This window comes from Parambassis ranga, chromosome 7 (assembly GCF_900634625.1).
Source record: "Parambassis ranga chromosome 7, fParRan2.1, whole genome shotgun sequence".
NCBI classification, from domain to species: Eukaryota; Metazoa; Chordata; class Actinopteri; family Ambassidae; genus Parambassis; species Parambassis ranga.
Window position 1 is genome coordinate 15024968 of NC_041028.1, and position 20399 is coordinate 15045366.

Consider the following 20399-nt stretch of genomic DNA (forward strand, 5'->3'; position numbering starts at 1 on the left):
TTTTAAGGTTATCACTTCCATTACAACAAAACACATTCTCAAGGTACAAAGTGAAATAAGAGTCAATATTATGAATAATCATCAATCAAGTCAAATCCCTCCAGAGCAGTAAACAATAAAATAAAACTAGAAAAGGGCATTTCCTGAAGAAAATGCAAGTTTGATTGCTGCAGCTGAAGCATTGCTTTGAATGCTGATGTGAAGGATTGCTCTGATTGTGTGATTGTGTGTGTCACTATGGTAACAGCAGAGGAGACCGCCAAAAAATTATATTATATTATAAAATTTGTTCAGTTTCACAAATCAGTGAAACCTTGATACCAGAGCATGAAGGCGTCCATTTCTGAATAACTTTTCAACTCAGTCAGATATGTTTTTTATAATATGTGATAACTTTTATGCTGTACTATGCGCACACCAACATCATCAATAGTCATCTCGGCTTTTCTGAGCTATGTGTGTGGTGGCAGCCCATGGATCAATGTGTTGATAAAATTTGAGTCTTTGATGTACAGCTTTAAACAATAGGTATTAAACAGCAAGTCTTTCAGTAAAGTAGCTGTTTCTGTTCAGTGTCTTATGTCCACTTTTGAGTTAATTGTAGTTTGCAGGACATACAGTTGCAGTTCTCTACCATCAGATTCATTGTTATTTTTTTGTGGTTAGGCTAACTTAATATGCAATATTAGGACTGCTAGAGTAATGTATAAATCTATTTGGGTCTAGAAAGGCTTGAGACCCTTTACGACCACGTTACTAAACCACTTCAGCTAAACAGCAGATTAAATATAGCTTTATAATCCCCTATCATGTCTCGGGTTCCTCTTTTAACTTCTTAGACAGTCTGCTGGTGTAGTGAGGGTGACAAATGATAGGCTATCTATAGAATCCAACATTATAGTTAGAAAGATACAAATCGAACATTTAAAGATAATGTACATATTATTTATCACTTTTTACAGTCCCTTCTTCACAGATCAGATGATTTTGAATACATACTATTTTAAAAAGGATCTGTCTGTGACTATATAAACTAATAATATGTTTATAGAACAGTACTTACTGCTTTTATAACGTCTTACTAACTGATTCGGAATACAGGTTTGATAGAGCAGCATCTCATGAGCGTTTTAAGACAACACTAGAGTCTGTAGCTTGAAATTTGTCGGAGGAGATACATTTGGCAGATGACGCCAAAATTGCTTAATATTTAATAAACTATAATTTTTTGAAAAAAACTTGAAATCGGTCAATGTATGCTTAAGATACGCTGCGCCAAAAAAACCTACGGAAGAATAAAAAAGAAGAAGAAGAAAGAGGGTGAAGAACAACGGTACTCAAACTAACCAGTGTCGTTTGTTGACGTCATAACGTTACATTGCGTAGTCCTGGTTCGAGAAGTTACGCAGTACGTGCAGAGGTTCTAAGAGGAAGGAAGATGGCGGATAACAAAGGCGAGGAGGATATGGAACAGTCTGCTAATGCGGACTCGGTACCTTCAGCACAGGATAACGAACAGTCGGAGGCAAAAAACGAAAATGCTGTAATAGTCATAGAAGCGAATACAAAAGAAGACGGAGAAACCGAACCCCGTGATAACGCTACGGAGGCATCTACACCCACCACTGAAGGCGGGACGCTTAGCAGCGGTGGAACTGGTGGTGCGGTAGGGGAAGCCAACGGTAGTGCTAGCAACGCCGTTAGCCCGGCCGAAACCAACAGCACCAATGCAGAGACAACGGCTGCTGAAGCCCTCCCCGCAAGCGATGCTTCTGGTGGCGGTCTCTCCACCGAAATGTCCCCCCCTCCTGCAGCTCCAGCGGCCACGCCGGTACCCACTCCCATTAATCTACTGGATACGTGCGCAGTGTGTAAACAAAGTCTTCAGAGCCGAGACTGTGAACCCAAACTTCTGCCTTGTCTGCACTCTTTTTGCCTGAAATGTATCCCGCAGCCAGACAGGCAGATTAGTGTACAGGTGGCTGGACCGCACGGGCAACCTGACACGCACATAGGTGAGTTTTTCTGCGTGATGGGGTATGTACTTGTGAACAGGCCCGTGCTGTCAGGTGTTGTTGTCAAAAATGAATGGCGTCTGACAAAAAAGGCAAACTTAGGTGGCAGCTGGATGGGTTACCTGAGACTTAACACCTCTAAACTAATGGGAGTTGAATTGCAGACAATGCAACAGGTCAGTATGTGGTTCAAAACAATTACATCTCCCCGGAGATGAAGGTTTAGCATTTAATTAATTCACTCTTAGGAATACAATGAATGGGCGTTTTTTTTTGTTTGTGTCATTGTGGTGTCAATTGTCTGGGTCAAGACCTTTAAATCAGTCCACTCCTGTGTTTAGTTGACTATTCTGTCTAAAACCAGGCTACCACTATTTGTTATTCTTCCATGTTGTGCTGCCTGCAGGGCCCATGATTTAGCTGAAATGTTTAAAACGGGCTATGTGAGTTTCAGCAATGCATTTGCTGAATTCACCACAGATCCACCACAACATTTAATGAGTTTGTTTTCTAACAGGTGTAGTTTATGTTATCCCAACAGGGGTAAGCAGCCCATCGTTAGCTATCATAATGCTATAATGAAGAAAAGGTTGCCTTAGTGGACAGCATTGGAAGCATTCACTTCTTCAGTGAATTGATCTTTGTATTACCATGCTTTGATAGGAAAAACGAACACTCTGAGTGATGTGGTGGCTCTGTCACGGTTACTGAGGCTGTCACTGCTGCTGCTGACAGGCCCTGTTTTCAACTAATTCACAGGGCTCATTGGCAGGCAACAGATGGAGGTCACACATTCTGACCCCCTGAAAACCTTGGATATGCATGGATCTCGTTATCATGATATTTTTGGTACACCCACTGGACTAGCGGTTTGAATCTGAATATTAGCCAAACATTGCAGAATATTGTGTTTGCCCCTAATTGCAGAATATTGCCCCCAGTAGCGGGGAATACCATTGGGGGGAGGCAGGCTGTACCCCTAATATAATGGTAGAGGGAATACTGTATGGACTGCACTGTTAGTTGTGTTCACATCATGTTATGGCATTTGATTGTGAGTATTTGCAGCATGTGTTGTCAATATTGATGACAACATATCGATGGCCCAAACTCAAAACCACCTGAAACATGTACTTTCGTGAGGAAACAGTAAAAAAAAAACTTGTTCTGTTTTGCGGAATGCTATATATTTAGTAAACCCAAAATAAAATACACTATTTTTTGGACTGTATCCTTTGGAAAAAAGGGAGATTGATATGGCAAACTTGCATGTCTTATCTGACCTAGCAGTATGCTGTGTTGACCAGAGAGTAACCACAGGCCAGATTTTTAGTACTTCACTGTAAATTGGCATCCATAAGAATGTCAAAATATGTTGGTCAGGTACTTGGTAATACAGCCTTTTATTTGTGTACTTAGTTGCTATTCAAATAGCAGGCATCAGGATGCATAAGTTGGATATAGTTGACATTTACCCTTTATAATTGCATTATTCCTTTGTTGAAATTTTGAGAAGTATTTGTGTAATTATTAATATATCCAGGTCTAAAGTGTATAAAGCAGTGCTATTGCGGACACACAAGCATATCATGTATTTGCTACCTTACTGCTTTTATATGATACATCCATCAGACTGTTTGCTTGGTAAACTCTGTGGTACTAATAGGATAGCTTGATTGTCAAACTGCTGGCAGAAGCCCTAAATGTAAAAGCTCATTTATGTTTCTACCTTTGTATCCGTTTGTAAATTTCTTGATCTACCATATTTTCCAGACATAGGTCGCACCGGAGTATACATCGCACCAGCCAAAAAATGCGTAATGAAGAAGAAAAAACCATAGATAAGTCGCACCGGACTATTAGTCGCAGCGGGCCAGCGTAAATCACTATGTTTTCAGCGTAATGTTGCCTCTTGAATTCTTGAAAGTGGAGCAGCTTGCAGGGCATTGAGAGTGAGACACACATTTCAACAAGTCCTCACACGGAGAAATGATTAGTTCCACCACACAGAAACTCCTATAAACATCCTGTAAATGAGTCAAAGGCGACTACTGTGCACTTACTGGCTGGAATTAGCGACCTGTAGGCCTGTCGGCTCAGCTGCAAGCACACGTTCCATGAACGTGCGTCTCACCTGTGCTCGGAATGCAAAGTGTGGACAAGCCTGGGGTGGAAGAGAACCATCAGGAGAGGGACAGAACAGCTACCGTTATATTTGTAATGGGACGTCCGGACACAAGGCTAACTAATTGTATATTTTTTCATATACAAGTCGCACCTGAGTATAAGTTGCATACCCAGCCAAAGGATGAAAAAAAGTGCGACTTATAGTCCGGAAAATATGGTACACAAACTAAACAATTTAGGGAATGGAATTCAATGCAGAAGCACTGCCTCAATATTACTCTTTATTACCCATTTAGCCACACATGTACAGTTTAACCATGTTCAAGTTCCTGCCACAAAGCTTGACATATCGTATATTAGTCTCAGTCTGTGAGTAGTAGGAGTGGAACGGTTCACAAAATACATGGTTCGGTTTGCATCATGTATGCTTCTGAGGTCATGGGTAGTATATGCAAGAGGTCTATACTTTTTCTTATATTAAACAAAATAAATAGCACATAAAGGCGAGGACATTTCCACCAGTGGATAGAGAGCGTGTGTTGTTTTGCTCATGACAATTGGATAGAATGACTCCCTTGACACTAAGCTAAACTAACGGTACTGATGCCAGCATTTTTTTTTTGTTTAATTTGCCATTAAACTATTCTATTTGCATCCTGCCCTGTAAGCCATGACGGGAGCAGCAGCAGCTTTGCGCACAGTTGGACACAGAGTGCTGTGGATCTCCTCTCTGCTCTGACTGCAGCTAACACTGCTGCGTGAAGCTACTGTAAAGAGTAGACTGTAGACAGTACAGTAGACTGGCCTGTAAGACTGGCAGGGAAGGAGCTCACAGTCGCACCCGCTGCTCGTTGAGGAACTGCAGAACGAAAAGACTTTCTCACTAGAGAAAGTCACTAGATTTGTCGCTAGTTGCTTTTCACAAAAAACGAACAAATTTAGCGTGACTTCCGCCAAGTTGATTAGTTGAGTCCTATTGTAGGTTTGTTATTAACCAGAGTATTGATTAACATGGATTCACATAAAGGATTACAAATATTGCCACCTAATCATAGCACTTAAACAGGGTAATGATTGGTTTTATTTAACCCAGTTAAATGGACAGGTCAAAGACTGGCAGTGTGAGTCCACCTAAACTCAAGTTAATCCGAATACAGGCAAATAGGTGGAGTATAAATTGACCACCTGCACCAAGCAGTGGGTGTTTTCAGTCCATTTGGTCTTATTTTGACTGATGCATGATAACAGGCAAATTATCCGCCTAATTTGGGCTAACCTGTCTGGTTTGGGGTACAAAATATATGATATTTTCCTCTTTATATGTTTTTGATGAATTTATGGAAATAGAACTCCAGTTAGATATTCATTTTGTATGTTCGCATAATATACAGACGTGCAGCTGAGCATGGACTTTGACAGCTGTGTAGTACATGTTTGTGTGTTTGTGTGTGTGTCTGTTCTTTAACATAATCCCAGTCCAGCTGCTCTAACAACCAATCACACAGGGACCCCTGCAGCTGGAGCTTACACAAACCGGCTGTGTGCTGCTCAAGCCAGTGTAGACCGGCTCAAACTGGCTTACACCAGTTTTTACCTCAGCTGGATACAAGGGGGATTTATGGGTTTATAAGGTGGAGGAGGGGCAACATAATACACTGCAATAATTTAAAACATTTATGTGAAGTTCAATTTTGTGACTAATATTAGACTTCAGAAAATAACTGGCAAAGTTAATGCGTTTAACTAATTATTTTTTGTCGTCTAGGATTAAAGCTGTAATTCAATTAACAAAGCCAAATAAAGTAATTAAGTAGAAGTAGTTCTTGTTGTTTGGCCATGTGATTTAATGATCTAATAAAAGTGCCAAGGATGATGAGATTGAATCTTCTAGAGACAAACGCTAAATCAATTAGCCCCCATGAATAGGAATGGGTGTCTCACTGTGCCAAGAATTTTTAATAACAACATGAATTTACCTGAAGGAAATTATGGAAAGTAGAAGACCTTATTCTTTGCTTTTAGTTTAAGTGAAGTAGTTTTATAAGCCAGGTAATGGCTAACACATGGGCTTGTCTATAATGCTGTCCTCTGTCTATTTCCATTTTCTGTAATATTCTGTCATCAATGAAAAATCAATTAAATTGAATGCCAGAGTTCAACTTTCTGACTTTTAACTCATGTTTTTTTTCTGTTTTTAGTGAATGTTATGCGATGTTCAGTATGCCACCAAGACTACAAACAGAGTGACATTATTGACAACTACTTTGTCAAAGATACTACAGAGGCCACCAGCACATCTGATGAGAAAGCTGCTCAGGTACGTGAGAGCGGCCGGTCTTACAATAATTTATTCTCTTATAAAACAAAACTGAAAGTCTTTTTGCAGATTCAGAATAGTTGTACTTAGATATCACCAGCTCTGAACAAATAATACTAAACATTAAATCACACTGCATGAGCCTGTAAGCCAAGGGGGTAGGTAGACTTGCATGCTTGTAGCTTTTTTTCTGCTTTTTGGCAGACTCTTAGTAGAACCTTGGGATTCTAACATTTTATTCACCATGAAGCAAATACATGAAAAGCTGGTAAAAACTTGAGGGACATGCATAAATTGAGGCTCGGTTTGGCAGCTGTATTTTTGGTGTGATTCCAGTTTTTAGTTCCAGTTCCACCTTAGCTCTCCACCTCCTGCCCACTTTAAAAAAAATGTAAAAAAAGTACATTTGTTTTTTTTCCAAGGTGTGCACAAGTTGCGAGGACAATGCAGGGACCATAGGTTTTTGTGTGGAGTGTGGAGAATGGTTGTGCAAGACTTGCGTGGAGGCCCACCAGAGGGTCAAAATTACCAAGGACCACAAAATTCGCACAAAGGAAGATGCTGATGCTGCCTCTGGTAAGATGGCTAAAACTCAAGGTGAAAGATTAACTAGTGTTTAGTAGAGCTAAAATTGCAAAATTCTGAATGAGACTAACTCTAGTTGAAGCACAGTGAGTGCAGTATCACTGATTGGCTGTTGCCATGGTGATAGTGCTGCAGTTTTTGTTGCTTAGACAATACCTCTAGCTGAGCAGACTATTCACCCTAAACCTCTTATGATTTTGTGTGATTGCAAACTTACATGCATCTTTGTTGCTGTTAATTTTTTTATTGTTTAAATGTTTTTTATCATCAACGATGTCTTTACTCATGTTTTTGACTGCAGAGTCTGTTGGTACGTCAGGACAGAGGCCGGTTTTCTGTCCCATACACAAGCAAGAGCCACTGAAGCTTTTCTGTGAGACATGTGACACTTTGACATGTAGGGACTGCCAGCTGCTGGAGCACAAGGAGCACAGGTAGTTTATATCTATTTGATTACAAGTGGACTGTCAGTCTTTTTATTTGTTTATCTTGTAGCTTTTTTATCTGGCAAAGTACCATTTTATTTAGTATTGTGTTGCAGTATATATTATAATTCTGATATCTTCATTTATGTTTACTTTGATGTGACATGTTGTAGGACCATTATTACTTTAAATTACTACTGACTATTCCTCAGAGCTATGAATACAACCCTGGCTGAAAGCCTACCCTACATACAGACACTGGTGTTGGCCCATTTTTGTGCAGATATTTGAAATATGCTTGTTTGTGTTGTCTGTGGTGATGTCTGCAGGTGTGTAATGTCTTAGGCTACATTCAGGCTGCAGGCTAAAGTGACCCAAATCCGTGTGTCCATATGTGACCTGTATCTGATATTTTCATGACAGTCTGAACAGCTCAATTGCATTTTTTTATATCCGACCCAGGCAACTGGGTCACCATATGTGGTCCTAAATCAGATAGATAACGGTTATGCAGCATATATCCGACTTTTGCGTCAGTGAAAGGCGACAGACGTCACAATTCTGCGACACAGGAGCGGGCAGACAAGCGGCGTTTTTAGCATTTTAAATAGGTTTGATATAGTGCGATAACAAGCGTCTGTTGCCATCCAGTAGAGCCCAACTCCAACACACTTACCCACAGATACAGGTTGATTTCGACTGTCTTGCCATGAAAGTGATACAAAAAGGCAGTCGCAGACGTATTAAAAGGTTCTCGTCATTCCGAAATTATGAATGAAGTCAGTGTCGTTAAAACCAGTCACATCACTATCCCACCACTCCACACACACCTCTGTACAGACGTTGCAGCTACTGCTTTCTTCCTTCTCAGCGGCCCTTGTTAATATTATTACAACCAAATTGTAATTATGTTGGCTATGATTGGACATTAACTTGAATCCCTCTGGGATTACTAAAGTATCTTAAAAAAAAACGGATTTTACCAAAACCGTCTGAACGGAGCCTAAGATGAGTTGGTCACAACCAAACAAATAGAGCCAAAATTAGTTACTTTCTAAACAGAGGTCTAAAAGGGATGAGAATATTTTCCCCATTTTATGCTTGCCAGCTCATTTTTATTTGTTTAGTTCATTAACATGTGCAATGAGCTTAACAGATCCACACTGACAGTAATTTCTTTAAATTGTTAGTTATTTTATTCCCATAGAACTGTTTTTTAAAACTAAATAAGTCACTCGGTTATTTAAAAGATTTATTTTTTGTGCTATCCTCCTACTCCCAGGTACCAGTTTCTAGAAGAGGCTTTCCAGAATCATAAAGGCATCATTGAGAGCAATATGGCCAAACTACAGGAGAAGAAGAACTATGTTCATTACTCTGTCTCTCAGGTGCAAAGCAGGTGTGTATTTTTTCATGACCAGATTACTCTGCACTGAAACCACTGACACAATTTCTAAATTTGTGATTTTAATTCTTACTATTTTTTAACCCTTAGATTAAAAGAGTTGAATGAAACACACAGGAAAGTGGAGCACGAGATCAAGATTGCAGTATTTACCCTTATAAATGAAATCAACAAAAAGGGCAAGGCGTTGCTGCTGCAGTTAGAGGTAAGAGAATATTGAACATCACTTAGTAAATACAACAGATTTGTTGGAATGGATATAGCACATGCTTGTATTCATGTGAGCTCAGCTGGAGCCTGTTGACTCATTGTTACGGCATTAAAACACAGTAATTTCACTACTGAACTTGGTGACATCACCGAAATTGCAGCCTTGAAAATATGGGGTTGGCAAAAATCTTTTGTGTAGCTTGTGTGTTTGGACTCTGGCCCATACATATAATGACACATCCAACAGCACGTGTTTCCCCCTTTGTGTGTATACTTTCTCACTCATCAGACACTATGATTTTCTCATAAATTCCATTTCTTCTTGTTTTCTGTTACTAATCTTAATACTAATCTTATCCATTCTTTGCTGCGTATATTATCCTCCAAGCTCTGTAAGAGCACCTTTGCATTTTAATCTGTTCAAATTTATGAGTATCTATCTCTACACATCTGCTCTACACAGGTCATAGCCTTACTTTTAGTTTATCTTGTTTACTTGACCTTATTTACCTTAATTTTATCTTAGTTTTATCTTATTTCATGTTAATTATTATATGTTTTTATGTATGCACCAATCACTAAGGCAAATTCCTAGTAATGTGAATCCCCTTCACTTACATAGCAATAAACACGATTCTGATTCTGATTCTGATTCTCACGTTTGAAATAGCTTGAATGGAGGTTTGGTCCATTCTTTTGACTGTAGCGCCGTGCCCTCTTTCTCTGTCTGTAGACTGTCACCAAAGAACGCAGTATGAGACTTGTGGCGCAGCATAAGGATACCACCCAGATGGCCCAACAGATCCACCATGTTCTCAACTTCTGCCACTGGGCCATCACTACTGGCAGCAGCACAGCACTGCTTTACAGCAAGAGACTGGTATGTTTCTCATCACTTGCAGATGTTTGGCAATTTGAGAAGTCAAAGCTGAATGTATGCTGTGAACAACACTAAAATTACATGAGCACTGTGTGACAAAAGGCTTGAATTTGACTCTGAGAGGACCCTAAATGTTTGCTGTACTTAAGAAAAAGAACGGCTAGACACTGCAGGCTTGACCTTTTGCAGAGTAATTAATGCTCTAATGAAGCTGCAGAATTGATCCTATGGAAACTCCACCCAAAGAACATCTACTAACACATCATAACTTAGCAACTGTATCTAGGCACAGGAGCACTATCCACAAAATTTGTGGGGTGGGGTGTTTTTTTATACAATGCTAAGAGTATGTTTTTAATAATGCAAATGGTTTGCTGTGCTAAGACTACTACCAGTGTAACGGCAGTCAATAGGTCGCCGCTGCTGGTGTACATTAAGGCTGCATACTATATTTCACTTACCATGCGGTGCATGAACGTCGTTGATTAATGTTCAAGGCTTCTCTGGAGTGTATAAACAGGAAGTGTGGTGTCTGCTGCTTGGTTTGTTGGTCAATTTTTATGGTATTGTCTGACCGTTAACAAATAATGTCATGGATATACCCCTCAAAAGCATACTGCAGTCCCCTCTGCTTGGGTCTTTTTGATACTCTACTAGTTTTCCAAAGATTGTTGATAATTCCCTTTGGGATATCTGTCACAAACATTGCTGACATATTGGCCTATGCAGAGTGTGTGAAAGCTTGCCAGGTGTAATGATAACAACTAAGGAGGGCGGGGTTCCGAAAATCAATTGACTTTTTTCCCACGTTATGTGCACATTTATGTGCTCAAACAAAAGAGGCTTCTGTCATATGGATTTGACCATTTACCACAAGACAGGCAGCAAATGAAATAATTAAGATGTATTTATTTGAGGGGTTGTGGAGTATTGGCTCAGTAATGCAAAGACATCATTTCTCTATGTGCATGATGTAGATCCTCTTCCAGCTTCGCCAGCTATTCAAGGCTAGACTGGAGCCAGCACCCCAGGCCAATGGAGTTGTACGGTTTTTCTGTGACCCAACTTTCTGGGCAAAAAATGTGGTGAATCTAGGTGAGAAAAATGTATTATTCCTCATCAGTCAGTATTTCCATACTTCCAGTTCATGTTTATTAATGCATCATGAATAAAATAAAGGAGTATTTCACAGCTGCCTACATCATGTACAATTATTTTCAGCTTGCTGACATTCATCTTTTTCTTTCCATAGGTAATTTGGTAATTGAGAAACCACCTCCATCTACGCAACCACCCAATGTTATGGTTGCAGGACCACCCGTTCCACCTGCACAAGGTCACTCTAGCAAACACCCCGGACAGATTAACCTGGCCCAGCTCCGGTTGCAGCATATGCAGCAGGCAGCCTATGCACAACAGAAACAGCAACAACAGCAGCACCAGCACCAGCAGCAAATCCAGCAACAGATGCGCATTGCCTCACAAATGTCCCAGCAGCATGCCAGACAGGCCGGCCCACCCCTGGTTCAGCAGCAGGTAATAACACCACTTTATGACAATAACAACAAAATATGCATCATGTTTCTGTGTATTAACTGATGACATTTGTCAGCCTCCAAGACTCATCAGTATGCAGCAGCTGCCAAGAGTGCCTGGGGGTATGAACGGTGGGCCAGGTCCTCCCTCATTCTCTTCCTCCCACCACATGCGTCTGCCTGGTCCACCACAGGCCCGAATGCCAACGGCTCAGCCAAGACATAATGGACAACAGTATCCCCCCATGATGCAACCTCAGCTGCAGAGACAGGTCAGTCTGGATTTCCTCTGTAGAAATATTAGGATGTGTAATGTTTGTGTTTTACTGTGTATTTTGACTGATATATATCAGTTGTATAGATACACAGGGTGAGACTGGTCTGAAGCAGCCAAAATGCTCATTGAAGGAGGCAGTGAACAGTGAACGTGTAAATGACTGACAGGAAAAGTCATATGTCCTTTTTGGTCCTACGGACTGTAGGAGTTCAGGAGCAGCTCTTCTATTGTGACTTTAAGCCATGGTGCCTGGCATGTTTAAGATATATTTGGTTAATTGATGTAACATTTAAAAAATTAGCTATGTGTGCCTGGTATTAGAAATAACTAATCACAGCCAGTGTGTTATTAACACTATTCACAAATGTACCCAAATAGAGCAGTGACAGGTAGGGAGAGAAAAAAAACAGGGGCCGGGTTACTTTTAGCTTTGCATTCCTTGGCCTTGTGTTTTATCTCCCATCTGTGCCAGATGTTGTTTGGTCCCCGTTGTGGAAATTAAGATAGTTGAGGGCAGCAGTGGCTCAGTGGTGAGCAGGGTTGTCCAATAACCGGAAGGTCGGCGGTTCGACCCCAGCTCCTCCCTAGTCATTGTTGTGTGTCCTTGGGCAAGGCACTTTACCCGCATTGCCTCCAGTGCACTCACTGGTGTATGAATGCGTATGAATGAATCGACGGTGGTCGGAGAGGCCGTAGGCGCACCTTGGCAGCCACGTCTCCGTCAGTCTCCCCCTGGGGAGCTGTGGCTACCACTGGTAGCTTACCACTGCCACTGTGGGAATGTGGTGTGAAAGAATAATGCATCTCAATGTAAGCGCTTTGAGTGCCTGCCCAACAGAGCAGAAAAGCGCAATATAAGACCAATGCATTATTATTATTAGTTGTAGTTGCCACCTTAGTCATAAACACATGCACTCGGAAATGTGTGGGTATAAAGTAAGAAAACCAGGGTAGATCCTGCAGTAGTGGCTACACATTGATACATTATGTTATGTTAACTTACAGCAGTGGAAACCCACTACTAGATCTGCTCACTGGTTTTGATGAATGATTTCCTAAAGTAAACCTGGAGGAGTGTTGCCTTTATTTCAGTGAGAATACAAACCCATTAATGTTTTAACAACTTTTAAATTCTAATGCAAAGGCCAAGCTTATTTCCCATTTATTTTTACCATCCGCTTTGGTGTAATTACACCAGTGAGGTATATTTTAGTAATTTTAGGTGTAATTGTGACATTTTTATTTTGACAATTTCACAAAATGGCACCAAGATTTGATTATGTTGGTTGAAACTTGGTTTCACAAAGGAGTGGAGAACTTTCAGTTCTGCTCAGCAGCACCAGTGTATCTATACTGATAAAGTAAATAAAGTTGACTGTTTGTGTATTGTACGCTACAAAAAAATGTACATTGATTGTCTGCATGTGAGACTAGGTAAGAGGAACCTCCACTATATCCAGGCCCTTTTTCTTTGTGTCCAGATGTCTATAGAATCTGAGATGAGCCACCAAAGGTTTCGTTTCTTACTACAATCAGGGGTTTGGCACCTTTTTCCTTCTTTGTTATCAATGTGTGTCTTGTGCAGCATGCATGGTCACTCAAATGCATGATAATGCATCCATGTCGTTGTAACGACTATTTGTGGAGACCCTTCTGTTTGACCTCCTTCATTGTTTCTCCTTTGTCTCTGCTCTTTCTTTCTTCCACTGTTGTGTTCTTTTCTCGGTCTTTCCTCTCTCTGTTGTTCCACATAGCATTCCAACCCTGGGCATGCGGGCCCTTTCCCAGTGGCGTCTCTGCATAATGCCAACCCCACCAGTCCTACCAGTGCCAGTATGGCTGGGGCCCATGCTCACCGTGGCCCTGCCAGCCCCATCGTAGGTCCCATCGAGCTCATCCCCTCTGTCACCAATCCTGAGAACCTGCCCTGCCTACCTGAGATCCCACCTATTCAGGTATATACATTTGGTTTCAGAATGTGGTTTTTGAATTAAAATGAAATATAGCATTTAGTTAACAAAACATGTTCAACATTACAATAGGGCCTTCGCACCACTCGGTGCTCGGGCCCTAATTATACCATTGAGATTTCAATGAACAGATAAATGACTTTACCTTAATTTATTAAGATACATTTCATGAGATGTTTTTGTCAAGTAACCTGATTTGTGGTAAATATTTTCTCCTTTCCTTTGCTTTTCCGGCTTTAACAGTTGGAGGATGCAGGTTCCAGCAACCTCGGGCACCTCCTTTCTCGTTACATCACAGCCAGCACACAGCAACAGCTGGGCTCAGTGGACATGAATCCCTCACCTGGATTGTCCACACACTCTCCTGGATCTTCAGGTACTGTAATATTTGTCCAGGATTAAATGTAACAAATTAAATAAACTTAAAAGTCATTTTCATGTTTTTCTTTTGTACTTATGTATAAGGTCATTGAATGTTCTTCTCACGGTTCTTCTTGTGGACATACCGTACACTCAGCTTTATATCACCTGATTTCTTTCACCTGCAGGTTTGTCTAATGCTCACACACCAGCGCGACCTTCTAGCACGTCTAGCACAGGCAGTAGAGGCAGGTAAGGGAGTGTGAAGATTTTTTCAAAGCACCTTATTAAAATGTAAAATAATATAACAGGTTTTCTTGTAGTTTTCTTTATAATTTGGACATAGTAGGTGTCAAAGCAGGATATGTTTGTAATGTTGTGAGCCATAATAGTATCCATGAGTTTAAAGCAGAACTAAACATATTCAAAAAGAGTCCAGTTGCCTTGATTTCATGTTCTTTGATATACTCAATAATACTCTAATACCAGGGTTCCAAAATAACTGGACACAGCTAACAATACATGGTTTGTTGCAGTGTGATCTCATGTGCCATTTAGATTATAATAATAGCTAAATAGCTAACAATGTCAAGAGTGTCAGTGACTGAATTAACTTGCCTATTCATGAGTAGTTATATTGTTGTGTAGTTGTACATTTGTTATATTGTTTTGATTCTATTGATTTGTATTGGCAGTTGCATTAAGAATTTGTCTATGCTGTGTGCTCCAGCTGTAGTTCTGGAGGTAGGGTGGGGCCAGGAGGTGGAGCTCCAGTAGAGCAGGTGAGGGTGAAGCAGGAGCCTGGATCAGACGAAAGCTACAGCTGTACAGCCTCTTCTGTGAAGACAGAGCGGAGCAAAGATGCTGGGAGGAGTGCCTGCATGGTATGAACTCTGCTTTAAATCCATTGTAAAATAATGTGTACCAATGTGGTACCACTGGTGTGGAAGCTGGTGTCCTGTGCTGCATTGACCTCGTACAGAACACATAAAGATCAATTTATGTCTGAAAGTTCCAGTAATCTCTGGTGTCAAAAAAAATATTTATTCATGATTTGACCGTGAATGCCTGCTTTCAGGTAGAACCCTATCATCATACTTGAATAGACTGTTCCAATGCAACTTTGTCATGTTGCTCATATTTTTGTATGTGTTTCCCTCAGATGAGCAGTCCTGAGAACAGTCCCCTTCCTGTCCTGGCAGATGCTCTCAAGTCTCTAGGTGACCGCATCAAAACAGAACCACAGTCTGAGACAACTTGTTCTGGACTAAATGGCTCCAGTGCAACCACATTATCTTCCTCCACGAACACCATGACCTCCACTACCTCATCATCCACTGAGAACAGCAGCAACACGGCAGGCCCTCCGCTCACTAATGGAAAAACGGACCAAGTCGCAGAGACCAAAGGAAGCGATGTTCCTGCTGGAACGGGGGGCCTTGGTGGAAAGGAGGACGACCCGAATGAAGATTGGTGTGCTGTTTGTATTAACGGTGGTGACTTGCTATGCTGTGACCACTGCCCCAAAGTGTTCCACATGAGATGCCATGTGCCCACCATTAAAATCTTCCCAAAGTAAGTAATTGGTAAAGGTTTTTTGTGCACTTGGATGTGATCGTTTCATAAAACATCCCCTTGATTTGTACTGAGAGCCCCAAGACAAACAAATCTTCATATCCTCTTTCTTTCTCTGCGATGTTTGTGTGTCTCAGGGGGGACTTCCTCTGCACGTTTTGCCGGAGTCTAACCAACCCTGAAATAGAATACTGTGACGACAGCAAGAAAATCAAAGGAGAGCAGTCCCTGAATCCTGAGGACCAGCGGGTCAGGACAGCTGCCACATCCTAAGAAAATCATGTTTGATCACTGCAAGACAACTGACTCTCTCTATTCTTCTGTCTCTCTGCAGAGATGTGAACGCCTCCTGCTGTACATTTTCTGTCATGAGCTCAGCGTGGGTTTTAGGGAACCTGTCCCTAGCTCTGTAAGTACTGCAACATGACAAACACACAGCCAGTTACACTATGTTATTGCCCATAAACATTGTGATGTGTGTTATTCAGTGACTTTCTGTTGTGCATGTTATAACCTAACATGCTTCCTGTATGCTGTAGAGTCTGAGTAATATTTAAATACTAGAATAATTTTTACTGTCTGTGAGTAATTAAACCATTGTGGCAGAAAAACACAACTATTCCTAAATGTCCAGACTACTTCCAAAGTTTCCTAAAGCTTAAAATCTAATTGTTTGGCCTCTTTATTTCAAGACAATAAACCTTTTTCCATCCATCTGAAATAATTATTTGACCCATTTTATTAAACTTAGGTGCCCAACTATTACAAGATTATCAAGCAGCCCATGGACCTAAAGAAGATAAAGAAGAAGTTGCAGTTGCGGAGCTCCCAGCATTATCAGTCCTCCCAGGAGTTTGTGTCCGATATGCGCCTGGTCTTCAAAAACTGTGCAAAGTACAATGAGGTGAGCAGCATGAGTCTCTGGCCTGCTTTGGGAAATTGCATCTGCTTGTGTGCGTGAAATGTGTGCGCATGCCGACATGGGTAAGGCTGATATATTTATGATAAATTGTATTTGCCACCAGCTGATTAGAGAACTTAGAGACGTTTTGTTTGGCTATTTTCATGCCAGTAAAGCTGGACCATTATATGAGTCTAACCTGATAATGTTAAAGAAATGAGAGGTGCTGCTTAGAGACTGTATTGTGTGCACAGGTTCTAAACTTACTAACATTGGCTGTTGGAAGATGGAGTGTCACTGAGCTCTCTTCACACTGGCTGGCTGCAGGAACTCTGTTTGAATTCTTGTACTGCTGTCTGCATCACAGTGATAAAACGCAAGTTTGTTTTTTGTATGGCTGTGATCACCTGATGATTAACAAACTTTTCACATATTTTTCGGGAATAATGTACAAAGGACGTGTTTGTGTCGTCTCGTTGCTTCTTCACAATAGAGTTGATGTTTCTTTTGTGTCAGTACAATGTTGGCGGTGGGGGTCAAGTAGAGTACAATATGGTGTAGCTGTTTGCACTGAAACAATCAAGCTTCATACACTGTCTTTACTCCAAGAGAGCTCTCTTCTTTATCAAGAAGTAAACTCTGTCTGGAGCTTAGATTGCCTCGAGGTGTCACTTCCTTTGTTTAAAAGGGATTTTGGGCCATACAGGGGAACTTCATGCATTTTAATGTAACCAAAATTAACAGCAATTAAGGTCCTAATTCGTGACAGATGTCAGTAATGGGCAATAGTGCCAGTTCTGTTTGAATGATTAAAGAATATAATGAAAGACATCTCAGCAGGACATCGTCACTGTAATGTTATCAACGTAATTGCAAAGTCATTAATTAGTGAGTAATGATTAATGTGGCTATTCACATGGTAACACGAGACACCGGCTATAGCAATCTCTGTAAAAATCTGCGAAACCATTTGTTTAATGTTTTTTGTCCCTGTCACGTTTTTACTAGCTGTAGGGTAATTTTTCACTGGAATATAAATCCTGCATCTCTATGGAAACAAAGAAATTGAGAGAACTCAAACATGTCTGTTGTGCAGTTGAAACAGTGAATTATATAGCCATGCAACTTTAAAAAGTTACATATTTTTCTAATTTAAAAAACAAACAAAAAAGCATTTCCAAGTCTCAGAGGTGATAACAGTGTTTGAAAAATGGGGTCTCCGTGTGCTGCAGATCTTTGACTGTTTAACATCTTTACAAAAGTTTTTCCACACTACAGCCCAGAGTCGTAAAATAGTTGCTGTCTAAAATCGGCCATGAAGCTATGCTGGTCAAGCTTATTGCATTCAACCCAGCAGTCTTCCCTGTTACACTGAAGGGGCAGAGTTTTAGTATGTACAGATCAGGATAGGAGAAATGATGCATTCAGCATCCTCCAGATGATTTGGAGGTTTTGGGGTAATATGTTGCTTTGGGCAGTAAAAAAACACAACATAATCCAGTTTGTCCACTACATGCTGGCATTTTAAAGTTCAGATAGAAATTATGCCTGCAAAATATGGAACATGAACTTAAAAAGATGTCCTGTTTGAGGCCTTTAATAATGTTAATTTCATTTTCCAAATAAGAACTTTTTCAGCTGTTACATAAAGTATGTTTGGGTCATTCTTGTGATCATATTAGTTTTGAAGACAGCTTTAAATCGTGTAGTTGTTTACATGTGACGAAATACTATGGAAAGATCTTTAAGGTCTGAGCACTTATTAAAATCCAGAGACAAAAAAATTTTTGGACACGTACTTTGCAGTGTCCTGTAAATTCTGTGACCTTCACTTGCTGTTTCTATGGTTACCATTTGGTGACACCTTTTATTTGAGCACAGTTAACAGATTATTGATCTGTTATTATCTAACCTGCCTGTGCTGTGAACTCTTTTCCCCCTGCTGCTTCACTGTCTTTGTTGTAATGTTATTGCCCCTTTTAGATGTCTCGAATAATCCAGGTTTATGATGAGGAGAAACAGATTAATACCCAGGTAAGCTGTTTCAAATAGAGCAAAGATGTCCTGTCTCCTCCCACTAAGGCTCCAAGAAATATTTTTACCATTCGTTTTAGGATTAGACATTTTAAAACATCACCATGGTCCATGAATGTGACTGGGTTTTAACAAAAAGACAGCTGTGCAAATCACATTAACCTCTGAACTACATTAGATCTGTTTTCACTTACGACTGTGTTGTGGTTACATGTATACTATTCCACAACAACAACGCCAAACTTCTCTGGAAATTGGGTTATATGTTTCAGTAATAATACTGTGATATGAATACAGATTCTCATCTTTGTCTAACATTGATATGAGCATGCAACTATGTGTGGAAAGTGTATCCATTAGAGAGATGGCAAATGCATGTGAGAGGAGCAACATGTTGATGCTTAAGGCTTTCTGGTAATGAGACACTTCTAGCTCTTCATCATAGTGGACTCCTGGTTTTTGGGCTTGTTTAAACTGGTGTGCTTTTTGATTTGCTGGACTATGGGGTCACTTTATTACAACTAATATGGTGTGGGGCTTTTTCTGTCCATATTCTAAATGTTTTAATTTTCACCTTTGTGTCTAATAAAATTAAAATGCACATGTGTTTAACTCACTGGATTCTGTGTTTGAGATGAGCCTAAATTGAATTGTAAAAATGCTTCATGGAGCCACAGTGGGACGGGGCAGCAGGATGTCTGTGCTCTGTACAACAAGGTTGAGCTGAGGCCACCCTGCCACCAGGAGTGTTAACCACATCTAATTTGTCTCCCCATTCTCCTCTTCCTCCTCTCTGCTTCTTCCATCTTTACCCACTCAATGGCACTTTCATGCCCTTCTTCTTTTCCCTCCCCTCGTCTTCCTCCTCTGGCAGGCTGGATCAGAGATGGCGGTATCTGGCAATGCAGTGGACCTGTACTTTGAGGAGAAGTTGCAGGAGATATTCCCGGGCCAAAACTTCCCTGAAACACCTGAGTCTGAGATCTCGGACGAGAAGGAAAAGGAGGACAATGACACAGATGACTCTGAGGAGGACTTCATACAGCCCCGTCGCAAACGGTTGAAAACAGATGAGAAAGTGCTCCACATCAAGTGAGGACCAACCGCAAAACAAACAAGAGAAGTCAAGAACTGTCTTCCTTACGTCCCACACTTCTCTTTCTGTGGAAGCAGCAAATAACTGCTGGACTCATTTCATCCTTGACTATATAAAAAAAAAATGACTCAACTAAATGAAGACATAAAGCTTGAAGAGCTGCGTTCTCTCCTAATTTAATGGACGTTCAAATTTGTTGTATAGATTCTGAAGTAAGATTTGTTTTGCAGTAGGTAGCGATGGGTTTCATTTCAGTTTTTTTTTAATCATCCATTTTCATTTGTAGATTTGTTGTGACATCTGCTTTATAAAATGTTCAAAAATATCTGCAGTTCTGTTTAATGTATTATATCTATACTTGACATGAAGCCTACCAAGTATTTGTATGACTTTGTGGAAACATTATGTAAATAAGAGAATCTAGCCCAATGAACGTATTCCTACAGTATAGATGTTTGGGTGCATCATCAATAAAACCTGTTCTTGAAATATAACAACATGTGTTGTGTGGGGTAGGTACAACAAAGTTACAATAACTATACACACAAAAATGCACTGAATCTTGGACCACAGGTGTAATTTGACACAATTGCCACAATAGAAGATATTCAGTTCAGCAGTCATAGAGCATATAAATCAAAGTCAGGATCTAGAATCACCAGAAAGTGGTCCAGGGTCAGAATGTGC

At 40.5% G+C, this 20399-nt stretch overlaps 1 protein-coding gene across 4 annotated transcripts; it reads left to right on the plus strand.

The window, feature by feature from the left end:
- Window positions 1-1381: 1381 nt before the first annotated feature.
- trim33 (tripartite motif containing 33) lies at window positions 1382-20206 on the plus strand. 4 transcript variants are annotated; one of them, XM_028409898.1, is made up of 21 exons: window positions 1382-2015; window positions 6341-6459; window positions 6882-7035; window positions 7346-7478; window positions 8752-8868; window positions 8965-9079; window positions 9818-9964; window positions 10942-11059; window positions 11217-11500; window positions 11577-11771; window positions 13258-13314; window positions 13531-13731; window positions 13990-14122; window positions 14295-14358; window positions 14837-14990; window positions 15269-15681; window positions 15819-15930; window positions 16016-16090; window positions 16433-16585; window positions 18566-18616; window positions 19491-20206. In XM_028409898.1, the coding sequence occupies exons 1-21, from the start codon at window positions 1439-1441 to the stop codon at window positions 19710-19712; spliced, it is 3594 nt and encodes a 1197-aa protein (XP_028265699.1). In that variant the 5' UTR covers window positions 1382-1438; the 3' UTR covers window positions 19713-20206. The 4 variants fall into 4 exon arrangements, with proteins under 4 accessions (XP_028265699.1, XP_028265700.1, XP_028265701.1 ...); XM_028409899.1 differs by lacking the exon at window positions 18566-18616; XM_028409900.1 differs by lacking the exon at window positions 13258-13314.
- Window positions 20207-20399: the final 193 nt, after the last annotated feature.

Coding starts and splice junctions, on each gene's coding strand:
- trim33 (XM_028409898.1), top strand. CDS start 1,439: ATGGCGGATAACAAAGGCGAGGAGGATATGGAACAGTCTGCTAATGCG. Junction 9,080..9,817: donor CGTTGCTGCTGCAGTTAGAG/GTAAGAGAATAT, acceptor CTCTGTCTGTAG/ACTGTCACCAAAGAACGCAG. Junction 11,501..11,576: donor CACCCCTGGTTCAGCAGCAG/GTAATAACACCA, acceptor GACATTTGTCAG/CCTCCAAGACTCATCAGTAT.